The 24,895-nt window shown below is 42.7% G+C and overlaps 1 protein-coding gene, 1 long non-coding RNA gene and 1 pseudogene across 2 annotated transcripts; 1 reads left to right on the top strand and 2 right to left on the bottom strand.

Annotated features, from left to right (window-relative positions):
* Nucleotides 1-27: 27 nt before the first annotated feature.
* Nucleotides 28-20,222, bottom strand: LOC139571297 (eukaryotic peptide chain release factor GTP-binding subunit ERF3A-like). The gene is made up of 14 exons (XM_071394052.1): nt 19,653-20,222; nt 19,275-19,316; nt 16,140-16,409; nt 15,968-16,001; nt 15,713-15,790; nt 15,434-15,614; nt 14,946-15,100; nt 8,228-8,368; nt 5,856-5,949; nt 4,323-4,403; nt 2,816-2,989; nt 1,184-1,273; nt 815-983; nt 28-674 (listed from the first exon to the last, which is right to left on the bottom strand). Exons 1-14 carry the CDS (start codon nt 19,849-19,851, stop codon nt 622-624), a joined length of 1,761 nt encoding a protein of 586 aa, XP_071250153.1. The 5' UTR covers nt 19,852-20,222; the 3' UTR covers nt 28-621.
* LOC139571299 (meiotic recombination protein DMC1/LIM15 homolog) lies at nt 20,189-24,545 on the bottom strand (annotated as a pseudogene).
* Nucleotides 21,148-22,660, top strand: LOC139571300 (uncharacterized). Its single transcript, XR_011674270.1, has 2 exons — nt 21,148-21,466; nt 22,039-22,660. It is a non-coding gene; the product is annotated as an uncharacterized lncRNA (long non-coding RNA).
* Nucleotides 24,546-24,895: the final 350 nt, after the last annotated feature.

Raw genomic sequence — 24,895 nt, 5'->3', positions numbered from 1 at the left:
TTGTAAGAAATTGAGAAAAACAGAGCCTTTAATTTTTCTCTCTCAGTTTGATACTTTATTTTCATTGTTGTTGATTGGTAACATGACAACACACGTTCACAACAGGAACCATGTTTGTTTCATTGTGTGCGTGTGAACATACCAGATTATGATTTTGGTATGGCGATACCTACAACCAAAATATTACCATTTCGGTATAATATTTGGGATTTGAATGCGTATAACTAGCTAATTATGGTCCAAACATGATGCAACCGGATGCAACGCTAGTCCCTTCCTTTCCAAACGAAGTAACAACGCATACATTCCCATTTCCAAAACAAAAGGTGGACCAGCACAGAGTGAGGTTGGCCTGGGAAAGGGTAGTGGCTACATTAGTGGCATAGCTGAGCTCTCAATATGAGAAAGCTGACACACTGGACTTGTCTTTCATTAACATTGTTCATCATAAAAACTGATTCAGTCACTTTTTTAAGTTTCTTCTTTATTTTCAAACATGATTTGTTCTCCTCCTCGTCTTCAACAGATAGTGGTATGTAAGAGGGGGTGGCTGGCTAGGTAGGCGTCAGCAGCTTCCTTCTCTTTCATGACAACTGTCCCAGGATTCCATGCTGCTTCACATTAGTCCTTCTCTGGTACCAGCTTCAGCACTTTGCCAATAGCAATGGTTTTGCCTGAAAAGGGAGACAATTCCATACTTATAAAAACCTTTAGTACTCCATTGGCACTGGTTTTGTTGTTTAAAGCTTTTTGATATTCATCAATAGAAACAAAACATGGTATAAAACAATCCCACAGGAACACACACAACAACCTTCATCTCGTAGGGTGAACCTCCCCATCTGTGGGAAGTCTTTGAAGGTCTCAAGGCAGATGGTTCCAGCACAACGTAGCCGGGCGATGCACACCTGGTCCTGTTTGACAAAGCGAGGTCGCGTCTTGCTCTTCTCACCGGTCTTCTTGTCCACTAGACAGATTAAGGCCTGAGGAGAGAATTGACTTGAATACAGGTTTATTTAGTAATGAACATTATTCACTGACCGAGAAGATACATGTGGTGGGCAGGCTATACTTGGATAGAGACCCGGTTGGGTTAGGAGATGTTAACAAGCTAATGTAACTTAGTAACTCACTGTGATTAGGTTAGGGGTTGTTAACAAGCTAATGTAACTTAGTAACTCACTGTGATTTGTACTTCTTCAATACAGGTGTGGATGTGTAGGACTGCGTTGTAACCTGGGCAGATGATGGATTTATGCTCAATGATGACAATCTGAAAACAAAGTAATTTAAAAATAATAAAACACCAGAGAAAATAGCAGAGGTGCAAGTACTGGAGTTTACATACAGTTGAAGTCGGAAGTTTACATACACCTTAGCAAAATACATTTAAACTCAGTTTCACAATTCCTGACATTTAATCCTAGTAAAAATTCAGTTTTAGGTCAGTTAGGATCACCACTTTATTTTAAGAATGTGAAATGTCAGAATAATAGTTGAATGATTTATTTCAGCTTTTATTTATTTCATCACGTTCCCAGTGGGTCAGAAGTTTACATACACTCAATTAGTATTTGGTAGCATTGTCTTTAAATTGTTTAACTTGGGTCAAACGTTTCAGGTAGCCTTCCACAATAAGTTGGGTGAATTTTGGCCCATTCCTCCTGACAGAGCTGGTGTAACTGAATCAGGTTTGTAGGCCTCCTTGCTCGCACATGCTTTTCAGTTCTGCCCACAGATTTTCTATAGGATTGAGGTCAGGATTTTGTGATGGCCACACCAATACCTTGACTTTGTTGTTCTTAAGCTATTTTGCCACAACTTTGGAAGTATGCTTGGGGTCATTGTCCATTTGGAAGACCCATTTGCGACCAAGCTTTGACTTCCTGACTGATGTCTTGAGATGTTGCTTCAATTCATCCACATCATTTCCCCCCTCATGATGCTATCTATTTTGTGAAATGCGCCAGTCCCTCCTGCAGCAAAGCACCCCCACAACATGATGCTGCGTGTTCTGATGGTGTTTATACTTGCGTACTATTGTTTGTACAGATGAACGTGGTACCTTCAGGCATTTGGAAATTGCTCCCAAGGATGAACCAGACTCGTGGAGGTCTACAATTCTTTTTCTGAAGTCTTGGCCGATTTCTTTTGATTTTCCCATGATGTCAATCAAAGAGGCACTGAGTTTGTAGGTAGGCCTTGAAATACATCCACAGGTACACCAATTGACTCAATGATGTCAATTAGCCTATCAGAAGCTTCTAAAGGCATGCCATCATTTTCTGGAATTTTCCAAGCTGTTTAAAGGCACAGTCAATTTAGAGTATGTAAACTTCTGACCCACTGGAATTGTGATACAGTGAATTATAAGTGAAATAATCTTTCTGTAAACAATTGTTGGAAAAATTACTTGTGTCATGCACAAAGTAGATGTCCTAACCGACTTGCCAAAACTATAGATTGTTAACAAGAAATTTGTGGAGTGGTTGAAAAACAAGTTATAATGACTCCAACCTAAGTGTATGTAAACTTCCGACTTTCAACTGTATTTAGTCAATCCAATCTACCATCGCTATCATTTAGCATTTCTCTGATGCAGTGTATCTTTGTAAACTAATCCTAGACAATGATAACATATGCCATTTATTTAGCAGAAGCTTTTATCCAAAGCAACTTAGTCATGTGTGCATACACTGTACATTTTACGTACAGGTGGTCCGGGAATGGAACCCACTATCCTGGCATTGCAAGCGCCATGCTCTACCAACCGATCTAAAATGACCTTAGTCATGTCCTAAGGAACGTAGCCTACCTGAGCGTCAAAAGTGCGTCCGGAGTGGCAGAGGTTCTCAGCATTACAGAGGATGAAGCCAGGCAGGATCTCCTCCTCCTCGATGCCCTTCAGCCTTAGCTTCAAGTTCTCTCCAGGAACAGCTTCATCTGTCTCCACCTCGTCAGACAGCAGGCTCAGCACCTCCACTGTGTGCTGGGGGATAACACATCACATGTATCATAGTGCTGTATATACACTGAGTATACAAAACAAAAGCTATTATCCCTTTTTGATGTCACTAAATCCACTTCAATCAGTGTAGATGAAGGGGAGGAGTGTCACGGCCGCCGAAAGAACTGGACCAAAGTGGAGCGTGGTGAGCGTTCATTTCTGTTTTTATTTAAAATGTCGCCGAAAAACAACCGTGAAGCTTACAGGGCAAAGTGCCACTAACAAAGATAACTACCCACACTGAAAGGAGGGAAAAAGGGCTACCTAAGTATGATTCCCAATCAGAGACAACGATAGACAGCTGTCCCTGATTGAGAACCATACCCGGCCAAAACATAGAAATAAAGAAACATAGAAAACAAAACATAGAAAGCCCACCCCAAATCACACCCTGACCAAACCAACTAGAGACATAAAAAGACTCTCTAAGGTCAGGGCGTGACAGTACCCCCCCAAACCCCCCCCCCCCCCCCCCCCCCCACCCCAAAAGGTGCGGACTCCGGCCGCAAAACCTGAACCTATAGGGGACGGTCTGGGTGGGCATCTATCCGCGGTGGCGGCTCAGGTGCGGGACGCAGACCCCGCTCCACCTCTGGTTAAAGAAGGATTTGTAAGCCTTGAGACAATTGAGACATAGATTGTGTATGTGTGCCATTCAGAGGGTGAATGGGCAAACAGATTTAAGTGCCTTTGAACAGGGTATAGTAGTAGGTGCCAGGCGCACCAGTTTGAGTGTGTCAAGAACTGCAACGCTGCTGGGTTTTCACACTCAACAGTTTCCCGTGTGTATCAAGAATGGTCCACCACCCAAAGGACATCCAGCCAACTTGACAACTATGGGAAGCATTGGAATCAACATGAGCCAGCATCCCTGTGGAACGCTTTCAACACCTTGTAGAGTCCATGCCCCAATGAATTGAGGCTGTTCTGAGGGCAAAAGGGGGTACTAATCAATATTAGGAAGATGTTCTTAATGTTTTGTACACTCAGTGTATATGTTATACAACAAGTATTATATTAGTAATCTTAAATCGCAAGATAAACTGGGGCTGGGAAGGGAAATATAACATTAGAACCTGAAGTAAAGTATTTAACACAGATGCATACATGTTGGAGAATCCAAACCTGAAGTGCATGGTAATGTGGAAGTCAGGAGTCCCTTTCACAATTTAAATTTAAATTACTTAGCAGACGTTTCTCTGCAGAGCATCTGCCAAAGAAATTAAAAAGTACATGTAAATTGTGAAAGGGTCTCCTGTACACTTGTGTAATGTATACTCTCCAGGACAGATGAATGACCTATGGAGAGCCTTACCCTGTTAGGCATCATGACCAGCTGCTGGGCTTTGGCAATGAACCCAGACTCCAGCTTCCCCAGGATCACAGTGCCCATATCCTGAACACAGAGCACAACCAAGACCAGGTTAAGGGTTTTCTACCAATTATAGTCAGTGGCCTTGTGGTTAGAGTGTCCACCCCGAGATTGGGAGATCGATCCCCGGCCGAGTCATACCAAAGACTGTAAAAATGGTCCCCGATGCATCTCTGCTCGGCACTCAACATTAAGGAGATAGTTTGGGGGTAAGGTCCTGCAATAGACTAGTGTCCTGTCCAGGGGGTGTTGTACATGTACGTCAAGCTGCCTCACGCTACAGAAACAGGAGATAGGCTCCTGCTCCTATGAGCCGGTCCGGCTCAAAGCTACTTACTTACTACAAGTTAAAGAAAATTGTATTATTACACTACATCCTTTGTTTCCTTTCTCATCTTCTACTCCGATCTAAGAGGTTTTTATAAACCTCGGAGAATGGAGTCACGGCCAGGGTCAGCCATTATCAACAGCGACCCTGGAGCACTTAGGGTTAAGTGCCTTGCTTAAGGGCACAGAAAGACCTTTCACCTTTTTGGCTCGGGAAGTAGGGGTTCTGATGGTGCTTAAATCCACTAAATGAGTGAACTAGGCCTTTATTACTCCTGTATTAGCAGAGAAAAATGCTCATCAGAACCCCCCTCAGTTAAAGGAAGTGGTACTAAGGGTTAGGAAGGACACTGCAGTTTACTACGGATTCTGCTCACACTAGGTTACTATAGAAAATTAGCACTTATATTGAATGAATGAAAAAAACAAAACTGATTCTGTCTAGTCAATTAAAATGGTTGTTTCTTTTCTCTTCTATGCTCCCACCTAAGATTACTTCATTGAGTGTACTAGCGTCTAGCGCTAAGCTGTTGATCCCCACTGCCAGCTAGTCTAACAACCTAACCAGCCGCCAATTAACTGGACCGTAATCCCATTATATCAACTGAATAGCAGATCTAGTTAGGGATCCTGGGTTTCATAACACCCCTCTTACACAACCACAGCAGTGTGTGTGTGTGTGTATGTGCGGAAGACCTGCTGAGAAAGCTATACAATATAATTTCCTTCCTTCTAACCTGTTCCAAAACACCCGCTGGTGAAACCGGTGCCAGAAGGCTAAATTATCTTGTGGAGAAAATGGCTGTGCTCTGCTGTCCTTGGCTACAGTAAGGAGGACTTGGAAGGACACCCAGAACGGAACAGAGGGCCTCATCTGGACGTGATGTGGGAAGGCCAGTGTGTGTGTGTGTATGTGTATGTGTGTGTGTGTGAGTGTGTGTGTAGCAGCTGCACAGTGCTGCATTATCTTTGTATTTTAGCAGACATTTCATAAGCCTTTGTCAAACTCTGAGATAATGTATTCATAATGGATTATTAATTACTACAGAATAAGATGGTGTGGTTAAAATTATGCAAGTTATGCCGTTGAGTGCAATACAGAGCTAGAGATATGTAACTGGGATAACTCATGACAGCAGTTGAGCTCACCTTGTATTTGTCTACGATGGGTAATCTGACAGGGCCATCTGTGATTCTGTTGAAGCTTGGCAGGCTGTCCAGATGTGGGATGAATGGCAACCCCCTGTCAACGAAGAACAACTGGGACAATCAATTATTATCTTTTCTAATAATACATTTATGGATTATCAATTATTATGGGGACAGAGAGAACTTTGATAGCTTCATAGAAGTTAGCAGAGCTGTTTTATGGAGGAGGAAAAAATATACATTGATTTGATGGACTGTTATGAAAATAAAGACTTGACAAGCAACCGCCACTCAGCACCCACAAAGAGATTGACTTTTATGTACAGTTGAAGTCGGAAGTTTACATACACCTTGGCCAAATACATTTAAACTCAGTTTTTCACAATTCCTGACATTTAATCCTAGTAATAATTCCCTGTCTTAGGTCAGTTAGGATCACCACTTTATTTTAAGAATGTGAAATGTCAGAATAATAGTAGAGAGAAATTTATTTAAGCTTTTATTTCTTTCATCACGTTCCCAGTGGGTCAGAAGTGTACATACACTCAATTAGTACTTGGTAGCATTGCCTTTAAATTGTTTAACTCGGGTCAAACGTTTCGGGTAGCCTTCCACAAGCTTCCCACAATAAGTTGGTTGAATTTTGGCCCATTCCTCCTGACAGAGCTGGTGTAACTGAGTCAGGTTTGTAGGCCTCCTTGCTCGCACACGCTTTTTCAGTTCTGCCCACAAATTTTCTATGGGATTGAGGTCAGGGCTTTGTGATGACTACTCCAATACCTTGACTTTGTTGTCCTTAAGCCATTTTGCCACAACTTTGGAAGTATGCTTGGGGTCATTGTCTCTTTGGAAGACCATTTGCGACCAAGCTTTAACTTCCTGACTGATGTCTTGAGATGTTGCTTCAATATATCCACATAATTTTCCTGCCTCATGATGCCATCTATTTTGTGAAGTGCACCAGTCCCCCCTGCAGCAAAGCACCCCCACAACATGGTGCTGCCACCCCCGTGCTTCACGGTTGGGATGATGTTCTTCGGCTTGCAAGCCTCCCCCTTTTTCCTACAAACATAACGATGGTCATTATGGCCAAACAGTTATATTTTTGTTTCATCAGACAAGAGGACATTTCTCCAAAAAGTACAATCTTTGTCCCCATGTGCAGTTGCAAACCGTAGTCTGGCTTTTTCATGGCGTTTTTGGAGCAGTGGCTTCTTCCTTGCTGAGCGGCCTTTCAGGTTATGTCGATATAGGACTCGTTTTACTGTGGATATAGATACTTTTGTACCTGTTTCCTCCAGCATCTTCACAAGGTCCTTTGCTGTTGTTCTGGGACTGATTTGTACTTTTCACACCAAAGTACGTTCATCTCTAGGAGACAGAACACGTCTCCTTCCTGAGCAGTATGACAGCTGCGTGGTCCCATGGTGTTTATACTTGCGTACTATTGTTTGTGCAGATGAACGTGGTACCTTCAGGCATTTGGAAATTGCTCCCAAGGATGAACCAGACTTGTGGAGGTCTACAATTTTTTTCTGAGGTATTGGCTTATTTCATTTGATTTTCCCATGATGTCAAGCAAAGAGGCACTGAGTTTGAAGGTAGGACTTGAAATACATCCACAGGTACACCTCCAATTGACTCAAATTATGTCAATTAGCCTATCAGAAGCTTCTAAAGCCATGACATAATTTCCTGGAATGTTCCAAGCTGTTTAAAGGCACAGTCAACTTAGTGTATGTAAACTTCTGACCCACTGGAATTGTGATACAGTGAATTATAAGTGAAATAATCTTTCTGTAAACAATTGTTGGAAAAATTACTTGTGTCATGCACAAAGTAGATGTCCTAACCGACTTGCCAAAACTATAGTTTGTTAACAATACATTTTTGGAGTGGTTGAAAAACGAGTTTTAATGATTCCAACCAACCTCCGACTTCAACTGTACTTTCTGCAGAGAACTGAGGGGAGGTTGACTTACGTGTACTTTCTGCAGAGAACTGAGGGGAGGTTGACTAATGTGTACTTTCTGCAGAGAACTGAGGGGAGGTTGACTAATGTGTACTTTCTGCAGAGAACTGAGGGGAGGTTGACTTATGTGTACTTTCTGCAGAGAACTGAGGGGAGGTTGACTAATGTGTACTTTCTGCAGAGAACTGAACGGAGGTTGACTTATGTGTACTTTCTGGAGAGAACTGAGGGGAGGTTGACTTACGTGTACTTTCTGTAGAGAACTGAACGGAGGTTGACTTATGTGTACTTTCTGCAGAGAACTGAGGAGAGGTTGACTTACGTGTACTTTCTGCAGAGAACTGAGTGGAGGTTGACTTACGTGTACTTTCTGCAGAGAACTGAGGGGAGGTTGACTTACGTGTACCATGTGCACTCCTCTATGGGCTCCTTCAGGTTGGCTCCCGTCAGCCCAGAGCAAGGCATGAAGTAGATGTCCTTCTTTGGGTTGAAGCCCACCTTCTTCAGAAATGGCACCAACTTCTCTTTACATTCCTCATACCTGTAGTGGAGAGGGAGGAGGATGGGTTATTTTACTGTGTTAAATATCAATATCAATGTTACAATGTTGACTAATTGAGGAACACAATCTCCATTTTTATATCTTTCCTATTCTATGACTGTCTGTCATAACCAGCCATGCAGCATGAGGGTCAAACAACACATTAGATGGGACACTGCATTTGGCTCTCTCTAACAAGATGCATGTATATACAGTGCATTCGGAAAGTATTCAGAACCCTTGAATTCTTCCACATTTTTTACGTTAGAGCCTTATTCTAAAATGGATCAAATCTTTTTTTAAATCCATCAACACACAATCTACACATAATAGCCCATAATGACAAAGCGAAAACAGGTTTGTAGAAATGTTTGCAAATTTATTACAAATAAAAACTGAAATAACACATTTACATAAGTATTCAGACCCCTTACTCAGTACTTTGTTGAAGCACCTTTAGCAGCGATTACAGCCTTGAGTCTTCTTGGGTATGACGCTACAAGCTTGGCACACCTGCATTTGGGGAGTTTCTTCCATTATTCTCTGCAGATCCTCTCAAGCTTTGTCAGGTGGATGGGGAGCGTTGCTGCACAGCTATTTTCAGGTCTCTCCAAAGATGTTCGCTCGGGTTCAAGGTCGGTGTAACGAACGTCGTAATCCTCCTCGTCTGAGGAGGAGCAAGGATCGGACCAAAACGCAGCGTGGTATGTATCCATATTTATTTGAATACTTTTAAACATGAACAAAAACAATAAACAGAAAGAAACCAACAACGCTACAGTCCTGAACTTGAGAACATAAAAACATGAACGAACGAACAGGAACAATCACCCACAAACAAACAGTGAACACAGCCTACCTAAATATGGTTCCCAATCAGAGACAACGTAAAACACCTGCCTCTGATTGAGAACCATATCAGTCAAATCAGACACACCTAAACCAATGAGACACATAACATAGACTACACCCACCCAGCTCACGTCCTGACCAACTAAACAAAGACTAAACAAAGGAAATAAGGTCAGGAACGTGACAGTCGGGCTCTGGCTGGGCCACTCAATGACATTCAGAGACTTGTCCACTCCTGCGTTGTCTTGGCTGTGTGCTTAGGGTTGTTGTCCTGATGAAAGGTGAACCTTTGCCCCAGTCTGAGGTCCTGAGCACTCTGGAGCAGGTTTTCATCAAGGATCTCTCTGTACTTTGCGCCGTTCATCTTTCCCTCAGTCCTGACTAGTCTTCCAGTTCCTGCAGCTGGCATAACATCCCCACAGCATGATGCTGCCGCCACCATAGGTATGGTGCCAGGTTTCCTCCAGACGTGACACTTGGCATTCAGGTCAAATAGTTAAATCTGGGTTTCATCAGACCAAAGAATCTTGTTGCCTTTTGGCAAACTACAAGCAGGCTGTCATGTGCCTTTTATTGAGGAGTGGCTTCCGTCTGGCCAGTCTACCATAAAGGCCTCATTGGTGGACTGCTGCAGAGATGGTTATCCTTCTGGAAGGTTCTCCCATCAGAGGAACTCTGGAGCTCTGTCAGTGACCATCTTGTTCTTGGTTCAAATCAAATCAAATGTTATTGGTCACATACACATGGTTAGCAGATGTTAATGCGAGTGTAGTGAAATGCTTGTGGTTCTAGTTACGACAATGCAGTAAAATCTAACAAGTAATCTAACAAATTCACAACAACTACCTTATACACACAAATGTAAAGGGATGAATAAGAAAATATAAATATATGGATGATCAATGTGATAGGCAAGATGCAGTAGATGGTGTAGAATACAGTATATACAGTTGAAGTCGGAAGTTAACATACACTTAGGTTGGAGTCATTAAAACTTGTTTTTCAACCACTCCACAAATTTCTTCTTAACAAACTATAGTTTTGGCAAGTCGGTTAGGACATCTACTTTGTGCATGACACAAGTAATTTTTTCAGACAGAATTTTTTACAGACAGATTATTTCACTTATAATTCACTGTATCACAATTCTAGTGGGTCAGAAGTTTACATACTCTAAGTTGACTGTGCCTTTAAACAGCTTGGAAAATTCCAGAAAATTATGTCATGGCTTTGGATTCTGATAGCTTAATTAACATAATTTGAGTCAATTGGAGGTGTACCTGTGGATGTATTTCAAGGCCTACCTTCAAACGCAGTGCCTCTTTGCTTGACATCATGGGAAAATCAAAAGAAATCAGCCAAGACCTCAGAAAAAAATCTGTAGACCTCCACAAGTCTGGTTCATCCTTGGGAGCAATTTCCAAACGCCTGAAGGTGCCACGTTCATCTGTACAAACAATAATACGCAAGTATAAACACCATGGGACCACGCAGCCATCATACCACACAGGAAGGAGACGCGCTCTGTCTCCTAGAGATGAACATACTTTGGTGCGAAAAGTGCAAATCAATCCCAGAACAACAGCAAAGGACCTTGTGAAGATGCTGGAGGAAACAGGTACAAAAGTATCTATATTCACAGTAAAAGTCCAAATATCGACATAACCTGAAAGGCCGCTCAGCAAGGAAGAAGCCACTGCTCCAAAACCGCTATAAAAAAAGCCAGACTACGGTTTGCAACTGCACATGGGGACAAAGATCGTACTTGAAATGTCCTCTGGTCTGATGAAACAAAAATAGAACTGTTTGGCCATAATGACCATCGTTATGTTTGTAAGAAAAAGGGGGAGGCTTGCAAGCCAAAGAAAACCATCCCCACCGTGAAGCACGGGTTGGCAGCATCATGTTGTAGGGGGTGCTTTGCTGCAGGAGGCACTGGTGCACTTCACAAAATAGATGGCATCATGAGGAGGAAAATGATGTGGATATATTGAAGGAACATCTCAAGACATCCGTCAGGAAGTCAAAGCTTGGTCGCAAATGGGTCTTTAAAATGGATAATGACCCCAAGTATACTTCCAAAGTTGAGGCAAAATGGCTTAAGGACAAAAAAGTCAAGGTATTGCAGTGGCCATCACAAAGCCCTGACCTCAATCCCATAGAAAATTTGTGGGCACAACTGAAAAAGCGAGCAAGGAGGCCTACCAACCTGACTCAGTTACACCAGCTCTGTCAGGAGGAATGGGCCAAAATTCACCCAACTTATTGTGGGAACCTTGTGGAAGGCTACCCAAAACATTTGACCCAAGTTAAACAATTTAAAGGCAATGCTACCAAATACTAATTGAGTGTATGCAAACTTCTGACCCACTGGGAATGTGATGAAAGAAATAAAAGCTTAAATAAATTTCTCTCTACTATTATTCTGACATTTCACATTCTTAAAATAAAGTGGTGATCCTAACTGACCTAAGACAGGGAATTCTTACTAGGATTAAATGTCAGGAATTGTGAAAAACTGAGTTTAAATGTATTTGGCAAAGGTGTATGTAAACTTCCGACATCAACTGTACATATGAGATGAGTAATGTAGGATATGTAAACATTATTAAAGTGCCGTTATTTAAAGTGACTAGTGATACCTTTATTATTTTATTTAAGTGGCCAGATATTTCAGTCTGTATGTTGGCAGCAGCCTCTCTATGTTAGTGATGGCTGTTTAACAGTCTGATGGCCTAGAGATAGAAGCTGTTTTTCAGTCTCTCGGTCCTAGCTTTGATGCACCTGTACTGACCTAGCCTTCTGGATGATAGCGGGGTGAACAGGCAGTGGCTCGGGTGGTTGTTGTCCTTGATGATCTTTTTGGCCTTCCTGTGACATCGGATGCTGTAGGTGTCCTGGAGGGCAGGTAGTTTGCCCCCGGTGATGCATTGTGCAGACCGCACTACCCTCTGGAAAGCCTTGCGGTTGAGGGCGGTGCAATTGCCATACCAGACTGCGAAACAGCCCGACAGGATGCTCTCGATTGTGCATCTGTAAAAGTTTGTGAGTGTTTTAGATGACAAGCCAAATTTCTTCAGCCTCCTGAGGTTGAAAAGCCGCTGTTGCACCTTCTTCACCACGCTGTCTGTGTGGGTGGACCATTTCAGTTTTTCTGTGATGTGTACGCCGAGGAACTTAAAACTTTCCACATTCACTCCTGTCCCGTCAATGTGGATGGGTGGGTGCTCCCTCTGCTGTTTCCTAAAGTCCACGATCATCTCCTTTGTTTTGTTGACGTTGAGTGAGAGGTTATTTTCCTGACACCACACTCCGAGGGCCCTCACCTCCTCCCTGTAGGCTGTCTTGTAGTTGTTGGTAATCAAGCCTACCTCTGTAGTGTCGTCTGCAAACTTGATGATTCAATTGGAAGCGTGCATGGTCACGCAGTCATGGGTGAACAGGGAGTACAGGAGAGGGCTGAGAACGCACCCTTGTGAGGCCCCAGTGTTGAGGATCAGCGGGGTGGAGATGTTGTTTCCTACCTTCACCACCTGGGGGTGGCCCGTCAGAAAGTCCAGAACCCAGTTGCACAGGGCGGGGTCGAGACCCAGGGTCTCGAGCTTAATGACGAGTTTGGATGGTACTATGGTGTTAAATGCTGAGCTGTAGTCAATGAACAGCATTCTTACATAGGTATTCCTCTTGTCCAGATGGGATAGGGCAGTGTGCAGTGTGATGGCGATTGCATTGTCATCAGGTAGGGTGGAGGTGATATGGTCCTTGACTAGTCTCTCAAAGCACTTCATGATGACAGAAGTGAGTGCAATGGGGCGATAGTCATTTAGCTCAGTTACCTTGGCTTTCTTGGGAACAGGATCAATGGTGGCCATCTTGAAGCATGTGGCGACAACAGACTGGGATAGGGAGAGATTGAATATGTCCGTAAACACACCAGCCAGCTGGTCTGCGCATGCTCTGAGGACGCGGCTAGGGATGCCGTCTGGGCCGGCAGGCTTGCGAGGGTTAACACGTTTAAACGTTTTACTCACGTTGACCACAGAGAAGGAGAGCCCACAGGCTTTGGTAGCGGGCTGTGTCAGTGGCACTGTATTGTCCTCAAAGCGAGCAAAGAAGTTGTTTAATTTGTCTGGGAGCAAGACGTCGGTGTCCGCGACGGGGCTGGTTCTCTTTTTGTAATCTGTGATTGACTGTAGACTTTGCCACATACGTCTCGTGTTTGAGCCGTTGAATTGCGACTCTACTTTATCTCTATACCGACGCTTTGCTTGTTTGATTGACTTGCGGAGGGAATAGCTGTACTGTTTGTATTCGGTCGTGTTTCCGGTCGCCTTGCCATGATTAAAAGTGGTGGTTCGCACTTTCAGTTTTGCGCGACTGCTGCCATCAATCCACGGTTAGGGAAGGTTTTAATGGTCACAGAGGGAACGACATCTCCGATGCACTTGCTAATAAACTCGCTCACCGAGTCAGCGTATACGTCAATGTTATTGTCTGACGCTATCCGGAACATATCCCATTTGATTGTTAGGAATTCTAGGTCGGGTGAACAAAAAAAACTTGAGTTCCTGTATGTTGTTGTGATTTCACCATGAGTCGTTAATCATAAGGCATACACCCCCGCCCTTCTTCTTACCAGAGAGATGTTTGTTTCTGTCGGCGCGATGCATGAAGAAACCAGGTGGCTGTACCGACCCTGACAACATATCCCGAGTGAGCCATGTTTCCGTGAAACAGAGAATGTTACAATCTCTGATGTCTCTCTGGAAGGCAACTCGTGCCCTAATTTCGTCCACCTTGTTATCTAGAGATTAGACATTGGCGAGTAATATGCTCGGAAGCGGTGGATGGTGTCCTCGCCTTCTGAGTCTGACCAGTAGGCCGCTCCGTCTGCCTCTCCTGCTGCGACCACGTTGTTTTGGGTCAGCCTCTGGGATGAGATCGCATGTCCAGGGTGAAGGTCCAAACAAAGGATCCGCTCCGGGAAAGACGTATTCCCAGTCGTAATTATGGTAAATTGACATCGCTTTAATATCCAATAGTTCTTACTGGCTGTATGTAATAACACTTGAGATTTTCTGGGGTTACTTCCCTGACCAAGGCCCTTTTCCCCCGATTGCTCAGTTTGGCCAGGCGGCCAGCTCCAGGAAGACGCTTGGTCGTTCCAAACTTCTTACATTTAAAAATGATGGAGGCCACTGTGTTCTTGGGGACCTTCAATGCTGCAGAAATATTTTGGTACCCTTCCCGAGATCTGTGCCTCGACACAATCCTGTCTTTGGCGCTCTAAGGACAATTCCTTCGACCTCATGGCTTGGTTTTGCTCTGACCTGCACTGTCAACTGTGGGACCTTATATAGCTAGGTGTGTGCCTTTCCAAATCATGTCCAATCAATTGAATTTACCAAAGGTGTACTCCAATCAAGTTGTAGAAACATCTCAAGGATGATCAATGGAAACAGGACTCACCTGAGCTCAATTTCGAGGTTCATAGCAAAGGGTCTGAATACTTATGTAAATAAGGTATTTCTCTTTTTAATTTTTTATACATCTGAAAAATTTCTAAAAACCTGTTTTTGCTTTGTCATTATGGGGTATTGTGTAGATTGATAAAAAAATATATATTTAATCCATTTTAGAATAAGGCTGTAATGTAACAAAATGTGAACAAAGTCAAGGGGTCTTAATATTTTCCGAATGCACTGTACATTGGACTGACTGTTACCTTTCCAAGCTCCAGTTGACAGTGGGGTCGTCCATCTTGTTGACGAGGACGATGAGGTGTTTGACTCCAGCCGTCTTGGCCAGCATGGCGTGCTCCCGCGTCTGACCCCCCTTCTCAAAGCCTGTCTCAAACTCTCCTTTTCTGGCCGAGATCACCTGACCACAACATAGGGTTACGTTAGACTAGCATAGGGTGCAGAAGATAATGATAAACACTAGGGTACACCTTACAGGTACTGTACATTATCTACTGTGTAGACTTTTCAGAACCAGAATGCATATTAGAAAATACTCTCTCATTATATAGTTAAGTCAGTCCTCTTCTTATCACACAAAATCCCATTGCTAAACAAATGCAGTCTCAGTCAACTTGTCTACTGGCAACGATACAACTAACAGGGACACAGGGGCCTGTTTTGCCTCGACGCAGCAGATATGAAAAGTGGCCAGTGAAATGCCTTCCACTAAGCATTGTTTGGGAAAACTCACCAGCACTGCCAGGTCAGCCTGTGACGCCCCACCGATCATGTTGGGGACAAAGCTTTTGTGGCCGGGGGCATCCAGGATAGTAAAGTGCTTTTTCTCTGTCTCAAAGTAGGCTCTCCCCACCTCCACCGTCTTCCCCTTGTCTCTCTCCTCCTGGTTGGTGTCCAGAGCCCAGGACAGGTACCTGGCGAGCAAGATACGGATACAAGATGAAATAGTCTGTCATTTTTATTTCCAAGCATATACATAACTGAATCTAGTCACACCAGAAGGTAAACTCACCATGTTTCTCTGTTCTTTTCTTTGGCTTCTCTTTCATATTTCTCCAGTGTTCTTTTCTCTACCATTCCTGTCAAATACCTCCAATAAGAAAGATAAACAGAGATTGCCTGATCTGATGAATATAGGAGAGAACATTTTATTTCTAGATAGCCATGGCATTAGTAGCAATGGATATCATACCGTAGAAGAAAATGTTAAGCCATCTTCAGTAACCTGAATCTTGGAATAGTTATTGATAACCATGTTATTACTCACATGATCTGACCTCCAATAGTTGATTTACCAGCATCTGAAAAAATGAAAACTGTTCTTCAATCCAAATGAATACAGACAATTTCTAACAGCACTTGCTCTCTGTCCAGGAATGTAAAAAAAAAATGATGTAGGAAAGAAGACCATGAGGTAATAGTATACAGTAGGAACGCACCCACATGCCCGATGAACACCACATTGACATGCTCCTTCTTCGGGGCGTCTGGTGGGAGGGGGATTACTTTGAGCATGGGCAGCTCCTCCTCCTCTTCCTCTTCCATCATCTCCTCCTCCTCCTTTCCCTGCACCTCCTCACTGGAACCCCCCTCTCCTCCCAGGGCTCCCCCTCCTCCTGGTTCTCCTTCCCCGGGCTCCTCTTTCTGCTCCCACGTCTCCACCTCCACCATCATGTCTGCTTCTGTCCCTCCTCCGTTCTCCACTGGAGCTAAAGAACAAAAGCGGCACTTGTTTACCACTGATGTAGACCATGAAACAATGCTCTTTTGTTGAAGGTAGTCCGCACATCCAGCAGATTTCACAGGTGCATGATGGGTATATGAGATAGCTTGTGAACAGAGAGGAGAGTACCGGCACACTGTTAATCTAAACTGTGTGCGGAACTGCACGGTGTCTGCACGTTCTCTTCAAACAATGCTCTTTGATCTCTGACCTCATACACTATGACACTGAAATTGGCTTATTACACATGTATTACATAGTTGTGGTCACCTACAGTGCCTTCAGAAAGTATTCATACCCATTGACTTATTCCACACTGTGTTGTGTTACAGCCTGAATTCAAAATTAATTAAATAAAACCTTTTCTCACCCATCTACACAAAATACCCCACAATGACAAAGTGAAAACATGTTTTTAGAAATTCTAGGAATCTCATTTACATAAGTATTCACACCCCTGAGTCAATACATGTTAGAATCAACTTTTGCAGCGATTACAGCTGTCCATTGCTAGACAGCCATTTTACAGTCTTGCCATAGATTTTCAAGCCGATTAAGTCAAAACTGTAACTAGACCAATCAAGAACATTCAATGTCGTCTTGGTAAGCAACTCCAATGTATATTTGGCCTATTGTCCTGCTGAAATGTGAATATGTCTCCCAGTGTCTGTTGGAAAGCAGACTAAACCATCCTCTAGGATTTTACCTGCACTTAGCTCTATTCCATTTATTTTTATCCTAAAAAACTTGCCAATGACAAGCATACCCATAACATGATGGAGCCACCACCATGCTTGAAAATATGAAGAGTGATGTGTTGTGTTGGATTTGTCTCAAACATAACGCTTTATATTCAGGACATAAAGTTCATTTCCTTGCCACATTTTTTGCAGTTTTACTTTAGTGCCTTATTGCAAACAGGATGCATGTTTTGGGATATTTTTCTTCTTTTCCTTCTTTTCACTCTGATATTTAGGTTAGTATTGTGGAGTAACTACAATGTTGTTGAACCATCCTCAGTTTTCTCCTATCACAGCCATTAAACTCTGTAACTCTGTCACCATCGGCCTCATGGTAAAATCCCTGAGAGGTTTCATTCCTCTCTGGCAACTGAGTTCGGAAGGATGCCTGTATCTTTGAAGTGACTGGATGTATTCATACACCATCCAAGGTTTAATTAATAACTTCAACATGCTCAAAGGGATATTCAATGTTGGCTTCTTTTCTTTTTCAACATCTACCAATAGGTGCCCTTTTTTGCAATGTATTGGAAAACCTCCCTGGTCTTTGTGATTGAATCTGTGTTAGAAATTCACTGCTCAACTGAGGGACAATACAAATAATTGTATGTATGTAGTACAGAGATGAGGTAGTCATTCAAAAATCATGTTAAATACTATTATTGCACACAGAGTGAATCCATGCAACTTATTATGTGACTTGTTAAGCACATTTTTACTCCTGAACTTATTTTAGTCTTGCAATAACAAAAGGGTTGAATACTTATTGACTCAAGAAATTTCAGCTTTTCATTTTTAATGACTTTGTAAACATTTCTAAAAACATAATTCCATTTTGATGTTATAGGGTATTGTGTGTATGCCAGTGACACACAATCCCAATTTAATCAATTTTAATTTCAGGCTGTAACACAACAAAACGTTGAAAAAGTCAAGGGGTGTGAATACTTTCTGAAGGCACTGTATACCATGGATGTTCAATATCCTTATTTAATAGTGATATAGCTTTGTAGCGATAGTAGTGATAGCTAGATAACTTTACTGTATATTGAACAAATTAAATGCATTCTTTAAAGAAATTCTAGTTAATCTAGCACTGATGCAGATTAGTACTTCAGAAAAACTCTTCCCATAGCAGCATCTCTGTTCACAAGGCCTTCACCTCCTCATCCATGAAATTAAACACTTAAACATGTACAATGCCTGTTCCCTTCTCAACACGTGTCATTCACAATCTGGAGAAGGTCATGATGACAACTGCTCAGAGGCATGCTTACATTGCATGCAACACCACAGAAAAAATAAACCACACATTACAAAAACGGCATCTTTGTTCTGAACTATAAACCCACGAGGTAACTTCAACAGTCACTCAGAACTCACTCCCCTCATGTCCTCTCTATCTCTCTCTCTCTGGCAGGCTACAGTTTCAGCCAGGTGTCACACTAACAGATAAATCAGGTGTATGTAACCTGAGTAGATGTGCACAGTGTTCTCTGGCCAAATGTAAAACATATATAGGGCTGGTCAACATAGTACCTCTACAGCAACATTCCCTGAAAATACAACAACTGGACTGCCCGATTTGGTTATACCAGTCTAACAAACGTCATATCCTCTATCTGTTTCCACGTGTTCCAGTGTACTAGTATATTTTAGGCATAGGCCTGTGATGTTGCATCATGCTATAGATAAGCATGTAGGGAGTGGGAGCCTGCCAACCCTCCCAGTTGGACCTTGTCATGTCTCCCAGAACTGGCCTTCGGGCCTAGGCTACCTCCCAGTGAGCAGTAGGCCTGAAGAGATGTTTCAATGTCTGAATGAATGAATGGTAGACAATACTGACTGACGGACATTTGTAATCTCTTCTGGAATGAGTTGGGTGGAAGTTGGCAAGGCAACCTTCTGCAGGTAAAAAATAACGATTGAAACCTAAAGGTTTTTAAAAAAACACCTGTGATACACATCTTCAACAAACAATCTGATAAGTCTGTGATTGTCCAAAACAATAACATTGTGTAAAGTACAACACACCTGAGTGGCAAAGGGAAGTAAAAGATGGAAGAATAGTTAGCTACATAATAATATAGTAATAAACAAAAAACACATACCAACTGTTTCTGACAGCTCCATGCTGGCAACTGGGTCAGCACCTGTGAAGAGACAAGTTGTTGCTTTTATCATTGGCATTAAATGGACATTGGAGCTTTTGGAATAGGAATCCAGTATGGGTGATGGCTTAACAATAATAATAGCATCATGAGCAGTAGGCCTAGCTATAAACGTTGCACCATCATGTCAAAACAGTCACATTGGGGTTGAGCAATATCATACACTAGTCTAGTAGGCTTGCTAGCTAACGTTACAACCCCAAGATAGCTAACGTTATCTAGCTAGCTACTGTAGCTAACCTGGCTAACCCCAGGCAATAAGAGCAGCTGTCAAAATCCCGTTATTACAACACTCCACAACATCACGCCCTAACCTACCGTGACCGTCGGATATTGGGATTTCCGTGGGGCTGCTTTGAAAGAAGGTCGGTACAAACACCGCCGCGTTGACATTCGGGACAAACGGCTTGGCATTGACGTTGAGAGCGGCGAGAGCGGACTGGAGTCCCGCGGCGGCTCGGGCCTCGGCATCCTCCTCCTGCTCCCACGAATCCGGGGCTGTGTCTCGCGGGTCCATGGCAGAGTTAGCTAAGCTAGCTAGCTGGCTTGACTGTGAATAACGCAACTGGCTTGATATCCGTTCTGTTATCTAGCTACTTATGTTAAAATAATTCGCGATGCTTCACTGTGTCTTGTTTTGGGAGGCATATGGTGAGCCGGTGTCTCACGGAGACGAGACCGACGAGAGAGAGAGACGTAAACCTACAGTTCCACAACAAACCCCTAGGATGGCTCCTCGAGGGGGTAACCTTGGAACTACAGAATAATGCATTCTGGAAGGTGGGGTTGAACGTAAAGCTGTCTAGCTCCACTCAGTAAACCGGTAAATATGAACATTAAAAACAGTATACTAATCAGAGTATACACATCCTTTATTTTACAAAACCCAACAACAACAAAAATTCTAACATTAAATAGTACAGAGAAACAGTATAAGTATTCAAATCAGTTATGATTTGAAAAAAGCTGCCTAATGGGGAATCCATGAGGGTCTTTCACTCTTTGGCATCAGCAATTCCCCCCGGAGTGATGGCGAAAGTGGCCTCGTTCTCAGGCATCTCAGGACTGCAGGAGACCATGGAAAATAATAAATCTATGAGAGGAGGTAGATCTTTCTCTATAGGTGAGAAAATCCTATTTGACCACTTCTTTACAATGATTTATTACTAAGGAATAATGAGAACATATATTGAGTAAGTGAACTTTAAGACAAATTACCTGTCAAATATCTTGGCGATTCTCAACTCTCCACGTCCTTTCCTCAAGCTGATTCGTGTGGTGGACGCATGCGCCAGAATGTGCCCTCCAATCGGCTTTTTGGGATCAGCTTGGAACCTGACAAAGACAAGAGAAACCCTCAGATCAGAATTACAGGCCAAAACATGTTAGAACTTTAGCCAAATGAGTGAGTTTCCGTCCAATTCCAAACCGACCCCTAGTCACTACATCAGGTTAGTCACTTACGACATCCCAGCTCCAGGGTCTGCAGTCATCTGATTGGTGACAAACACTGCAACGTTGTACTCTAGGGAGAGGAGAGAGGAAGACATGAATATCAATATGTATGAATTAATATAAAAAATATATATATCCCATCTCCATCAATCCAAGGTTTATGCAAAAGTCAAGAGTTATTCTGCTGCGATGTACATCTATTATTTCCATAGTTCCCATATAAATCTGCAAGAGCTGTGGCCAGACCTTCAGAGATCTTCTGCAGACGAGAGAGCATCTGGGCCAGCTTCTGTTGTCTCTCTGCCAGCTCCCCTCGGCCAGAGAAATCTACCCGGAACAGAGCCATGATGGAGTCTATGATCTGAGGGCAGGAATGGGAAAGACATAGAGACACAAGACATTATAAATGCTTATTACACATAATAATGCATTATATCTGTCGACATTAACTAAAGTGTTACCGAAAGATAAGTACAGTGATAGAAGTTGACATTAAGAAAAAAATACTAACATAAAACAATGTGACAGGTGATGTTGTTTATATTTTCTTTTCATTTAATACCAGAAGTTTGAAGATGCCTCCCTCCTCGTGGAATTTGGCCGCCACAAAATCCAACAGCTCCATCTGGTGTTCACCTGAAGTTGAAACCTAATTAGGTACATAGTAGTGCAGTACGGTAAGTCCAAGATGCAAGGCCCAAACCATACAAAAGCCTTATCCTCTGATGTCATAAGTACCCATTAGAAAACACAGAAGTCATCCTAAAATGTATACAGTAAAAAATGTACAAACAACAGACTCAAAATGTATACTTAACATTTCTATCTAACATTGTGAAACAGCTTTCTTCAGACAATATGTTCTCAGGTTTAGGCAGTAATGATAGAGAGGTACTGTTTAATGAGTAAGTTAGATGTCTTACTGGTGTAGGCTCGGGCGTATAACACATTGTCCAGCACAGCATCATGGTCCACGTTGAACCTGTCTGCTATGTCCTTCAGCCTGTCTGGACGACTAGAGGGTCACATCAGGTTAAGGAAAACATAGGATTTCATAAGAGAATCTATTGGCTGAGTCATGTGAATAAAAAAACACTGTGATACTTATGACCCTGTATCCTCAGAAATACTTGCAATAGTACGGGTGATTTTAGACTGATGCAAATCTGACTTTATAGATTAGAGCTCAGGTAAATTAGGATACAAAGTGTTCTCTGTGTCGATGAAGATTACTTTTCCTCCTGTGTAGCCATCCTCTCCAGGAAGCTGGGCTGTGACTGGAGAACAACAGAGACACGGACTAAATGACAAGAACCAATGTAGTAATATCTGAATATTTCTGAAACCTGACTTCCAAGACAGTACAACCTAACTGGGACTACCGAAAATACCCTTCAGCCATTCACTTACCACAGAGTGTGTGAGAGAGCTGGGTCTTGCCTGTCCGAAACTCTGAGGGACAAAACATTTACTATGAAAGTATGAAGAAAAAAAACAGGTTTTATATCTGACTCAGGTCAGGTTAATGTTAGCCATTGGGCCTTAACTTCTTGTCTTATACATCATCAGCATGAGATTTATCATATCTTTGACTGGGGGACACACAGAGCTCACCTCCAAATGCCTCAGTGATTGCCATGCTCTCCATACCTCCCCCAAGTAGTTTACTGAAGACAGACGGATCAGAAGAGAAAAATAGGAGTACTGAAAATGTATTACTATGAAAAGTTATGAACATATGAGCATGTGGCGAATCTCAACTCAAACTCTATGCTTCCAGTGGTGACGCGGAACAATTGTTTCCTCTTCGCACTGTATTCAAATGCTGTCAGGAAACCTTTGGTCTAAAATAAAATAAAATAAAATAAAAATGTATTCAACATACTAGGCGACCAGCTGCAACAGGATTGTGAGTTTGCCTTACAATTGTATGTTGAATAAATGTTGTTGTTTTTTTACAACAAAACTAATCATGAAAAACCAAAGTCCCCTATTCTGAAGTAGACTCAGGTGAGTCTCTCACCAACATTTTCCCAGCAGCTTCTTTGATCTTGTCCACCTTGGCCTCCGAAAGGCCCTTGATGTTACACAGATGTGGTCATCTGGATCCCCTTCACTGTGCAAATACCCACAGACTTCAGCTTCTTTAAATCTGCCATGTTCTGTATGGATGGAGGGTGGGATGGAGGGAGAGAGAACGAGAGAGAGAGAGTGGGGGTTGTTTACTTATTAGTTTTGAGGTGTAATCTTGAGTTGGTCTATCTACCTACCCATGACTAAGTATCTATAACATATTATACACTCTGTCAAGGGTCAGCGCTGTCTAACCACTGTCCTTGACCTTGTTTTCAGATATACTCACAATTCCATGCTTCTGTAGGGTGTCTATGTCTTGGAAAAAGGACTCCTGGCGGTAAAGAACATGACAAAACAACCTCAGTTTGAAGTCCATGTTGAGAAGTAACATATGATCTGACTGTGTCTGACACCATTTAGGCCAGATGGAAGTTACCATCACCAAAAAAATATATTAGCTATGTTGTTTGTTATCAATGATTATCAAAGAGTTGTAGCTAACTTCCTAGCTACAACAATCCATTCTACCAAGAAAAACCTAAAATGATGCTAGTAGTAGCAACGAGATGGCTAGTGGCTAACAAAACTGACAACCGTAGACAGGCTGGCAAGCAAGCTAAAATCAAAGACTGTACAGTATGAAGATAGGCAAACACTGCTTCTCCAATAAAGAGAAATAGTAATGGTGTCTTTTTGTAAGCATTACCTCCGCCATGGTTGTTTGAACAAAGCCTATGGGGAAAATAAATGGCGTAATTTGTAGTCTTTGGAGGAAAGATGTTTTCCCGCACTCAGTCCGCTAATACAGGACTAGTAAAGACACAGTGCATTTATTTTGTGATTTTTAAAAAAAAACTAAAAGTATTTGAATGTTTACCAGCATTTTCAACTTGAGTCTAATAATTATCTGTACAAAACAGTTCATCTAAAACCAAATGTATTAGTCACATGCGCCGAATACAACAGGTGTAGACCTTACAGTGAAATGCTTACTCACAAGCCCTTAACCAACAGTGCAGTTTTAATAAAATACCTAAAAAAGTAAGAGATAAGAATAACAAATAATTAAAGAGCAGCAGTAAATAACAAAATAACAATAGCGGGGCTATATACAGGGGGTACCGGTACAGAGTCAATGTGCAGGGACACCGGTGTCGAGGTAATTGAGGTAATATGTACATGTCGGTAGAGTTATTAAAGTGACTTTGTATAGATAATAACAGAGAGTAGCAGCAGTGTAGAAGAGGGGGGGGAGGCAATGCAAATAGTCTGGGTAGCCATTTTATTACAAGTTCAGGAGTCTTATGGCTTGGGGGTAGAAGCTGTTAAGAAGCCTTTTGGACCTAGACTTGCCGCTCCGGTTCCGTTTGCCGTGCGGTAGCAGAGAGAACAGTCTATGACTAAGGTGGCTGGAGTCTTTGACAATTCTTAGGGCCTTCCTTTGACACTGCCTGGTATAGAGGTCCTGGATGGCAGGAAGCTTGGCCCCGGTGATGTACTGGGCCGTACGCACTACCCTCTGTAGTGCCTTGCGGTCGGAGGCCGAGCATTTGCCATACCAAGCAGTGATGCAACCCGTCAGGATGCTCTCGATGGTGCAGCTGTAAAACCATTTGAGGATCTGAGGACCAATGCCAAATCTTTTCAGTCTCCTGAGGGGGAATAGGTTTTGTCGTGCCCTCTTCACGACTGTCTTGGTGTGCTTGGACCATGTTAGTTTGTTGGTGAGTGGATGCCAAGGAACTTGAAGCTCTCAGCCTGCTCCACTACAGCCCCGTCCATGAAAATCGGGGTATGCTCGGTCCTCCTTTTCCTGTATTCTACAATCATCTCCTTTGTCTTGATCACGTTGAGGGAGAAGTTGTTGTCCTTGCACCACACGGTCAGGTCTCTGACCTCCTCCCTATAGGCTGTCTCATCATTGTCGGTGATCAGGCCTACCACTGTTGTGTCATTGGCAAACTTAATGATGGTGTTGGAGTCGTGCCTGGCCATGCAGTCATGAGTGAACAGGGAGTACTGGAGGGGAC

The sequence above is a fragment of the Salvelinus alpinus genome, chromosome 3, assembly GCF_045679555.1.
Source record: "Salvelinus alpinus chromosome 3, SLU_Salpinus.1, whole genome shotgun sequence".
NCBI lineage: Eukaryota > Metazoa > Chordata > Actinopteri > Salmoniformes > Salmonidae > Salvelinus > Salvelinus alpinus.
The sequence above is the reverse complement of the archived record's forward strand: the minus strand, read 5'-3'. Positions and strand labels throughout refer to the sequence as shown.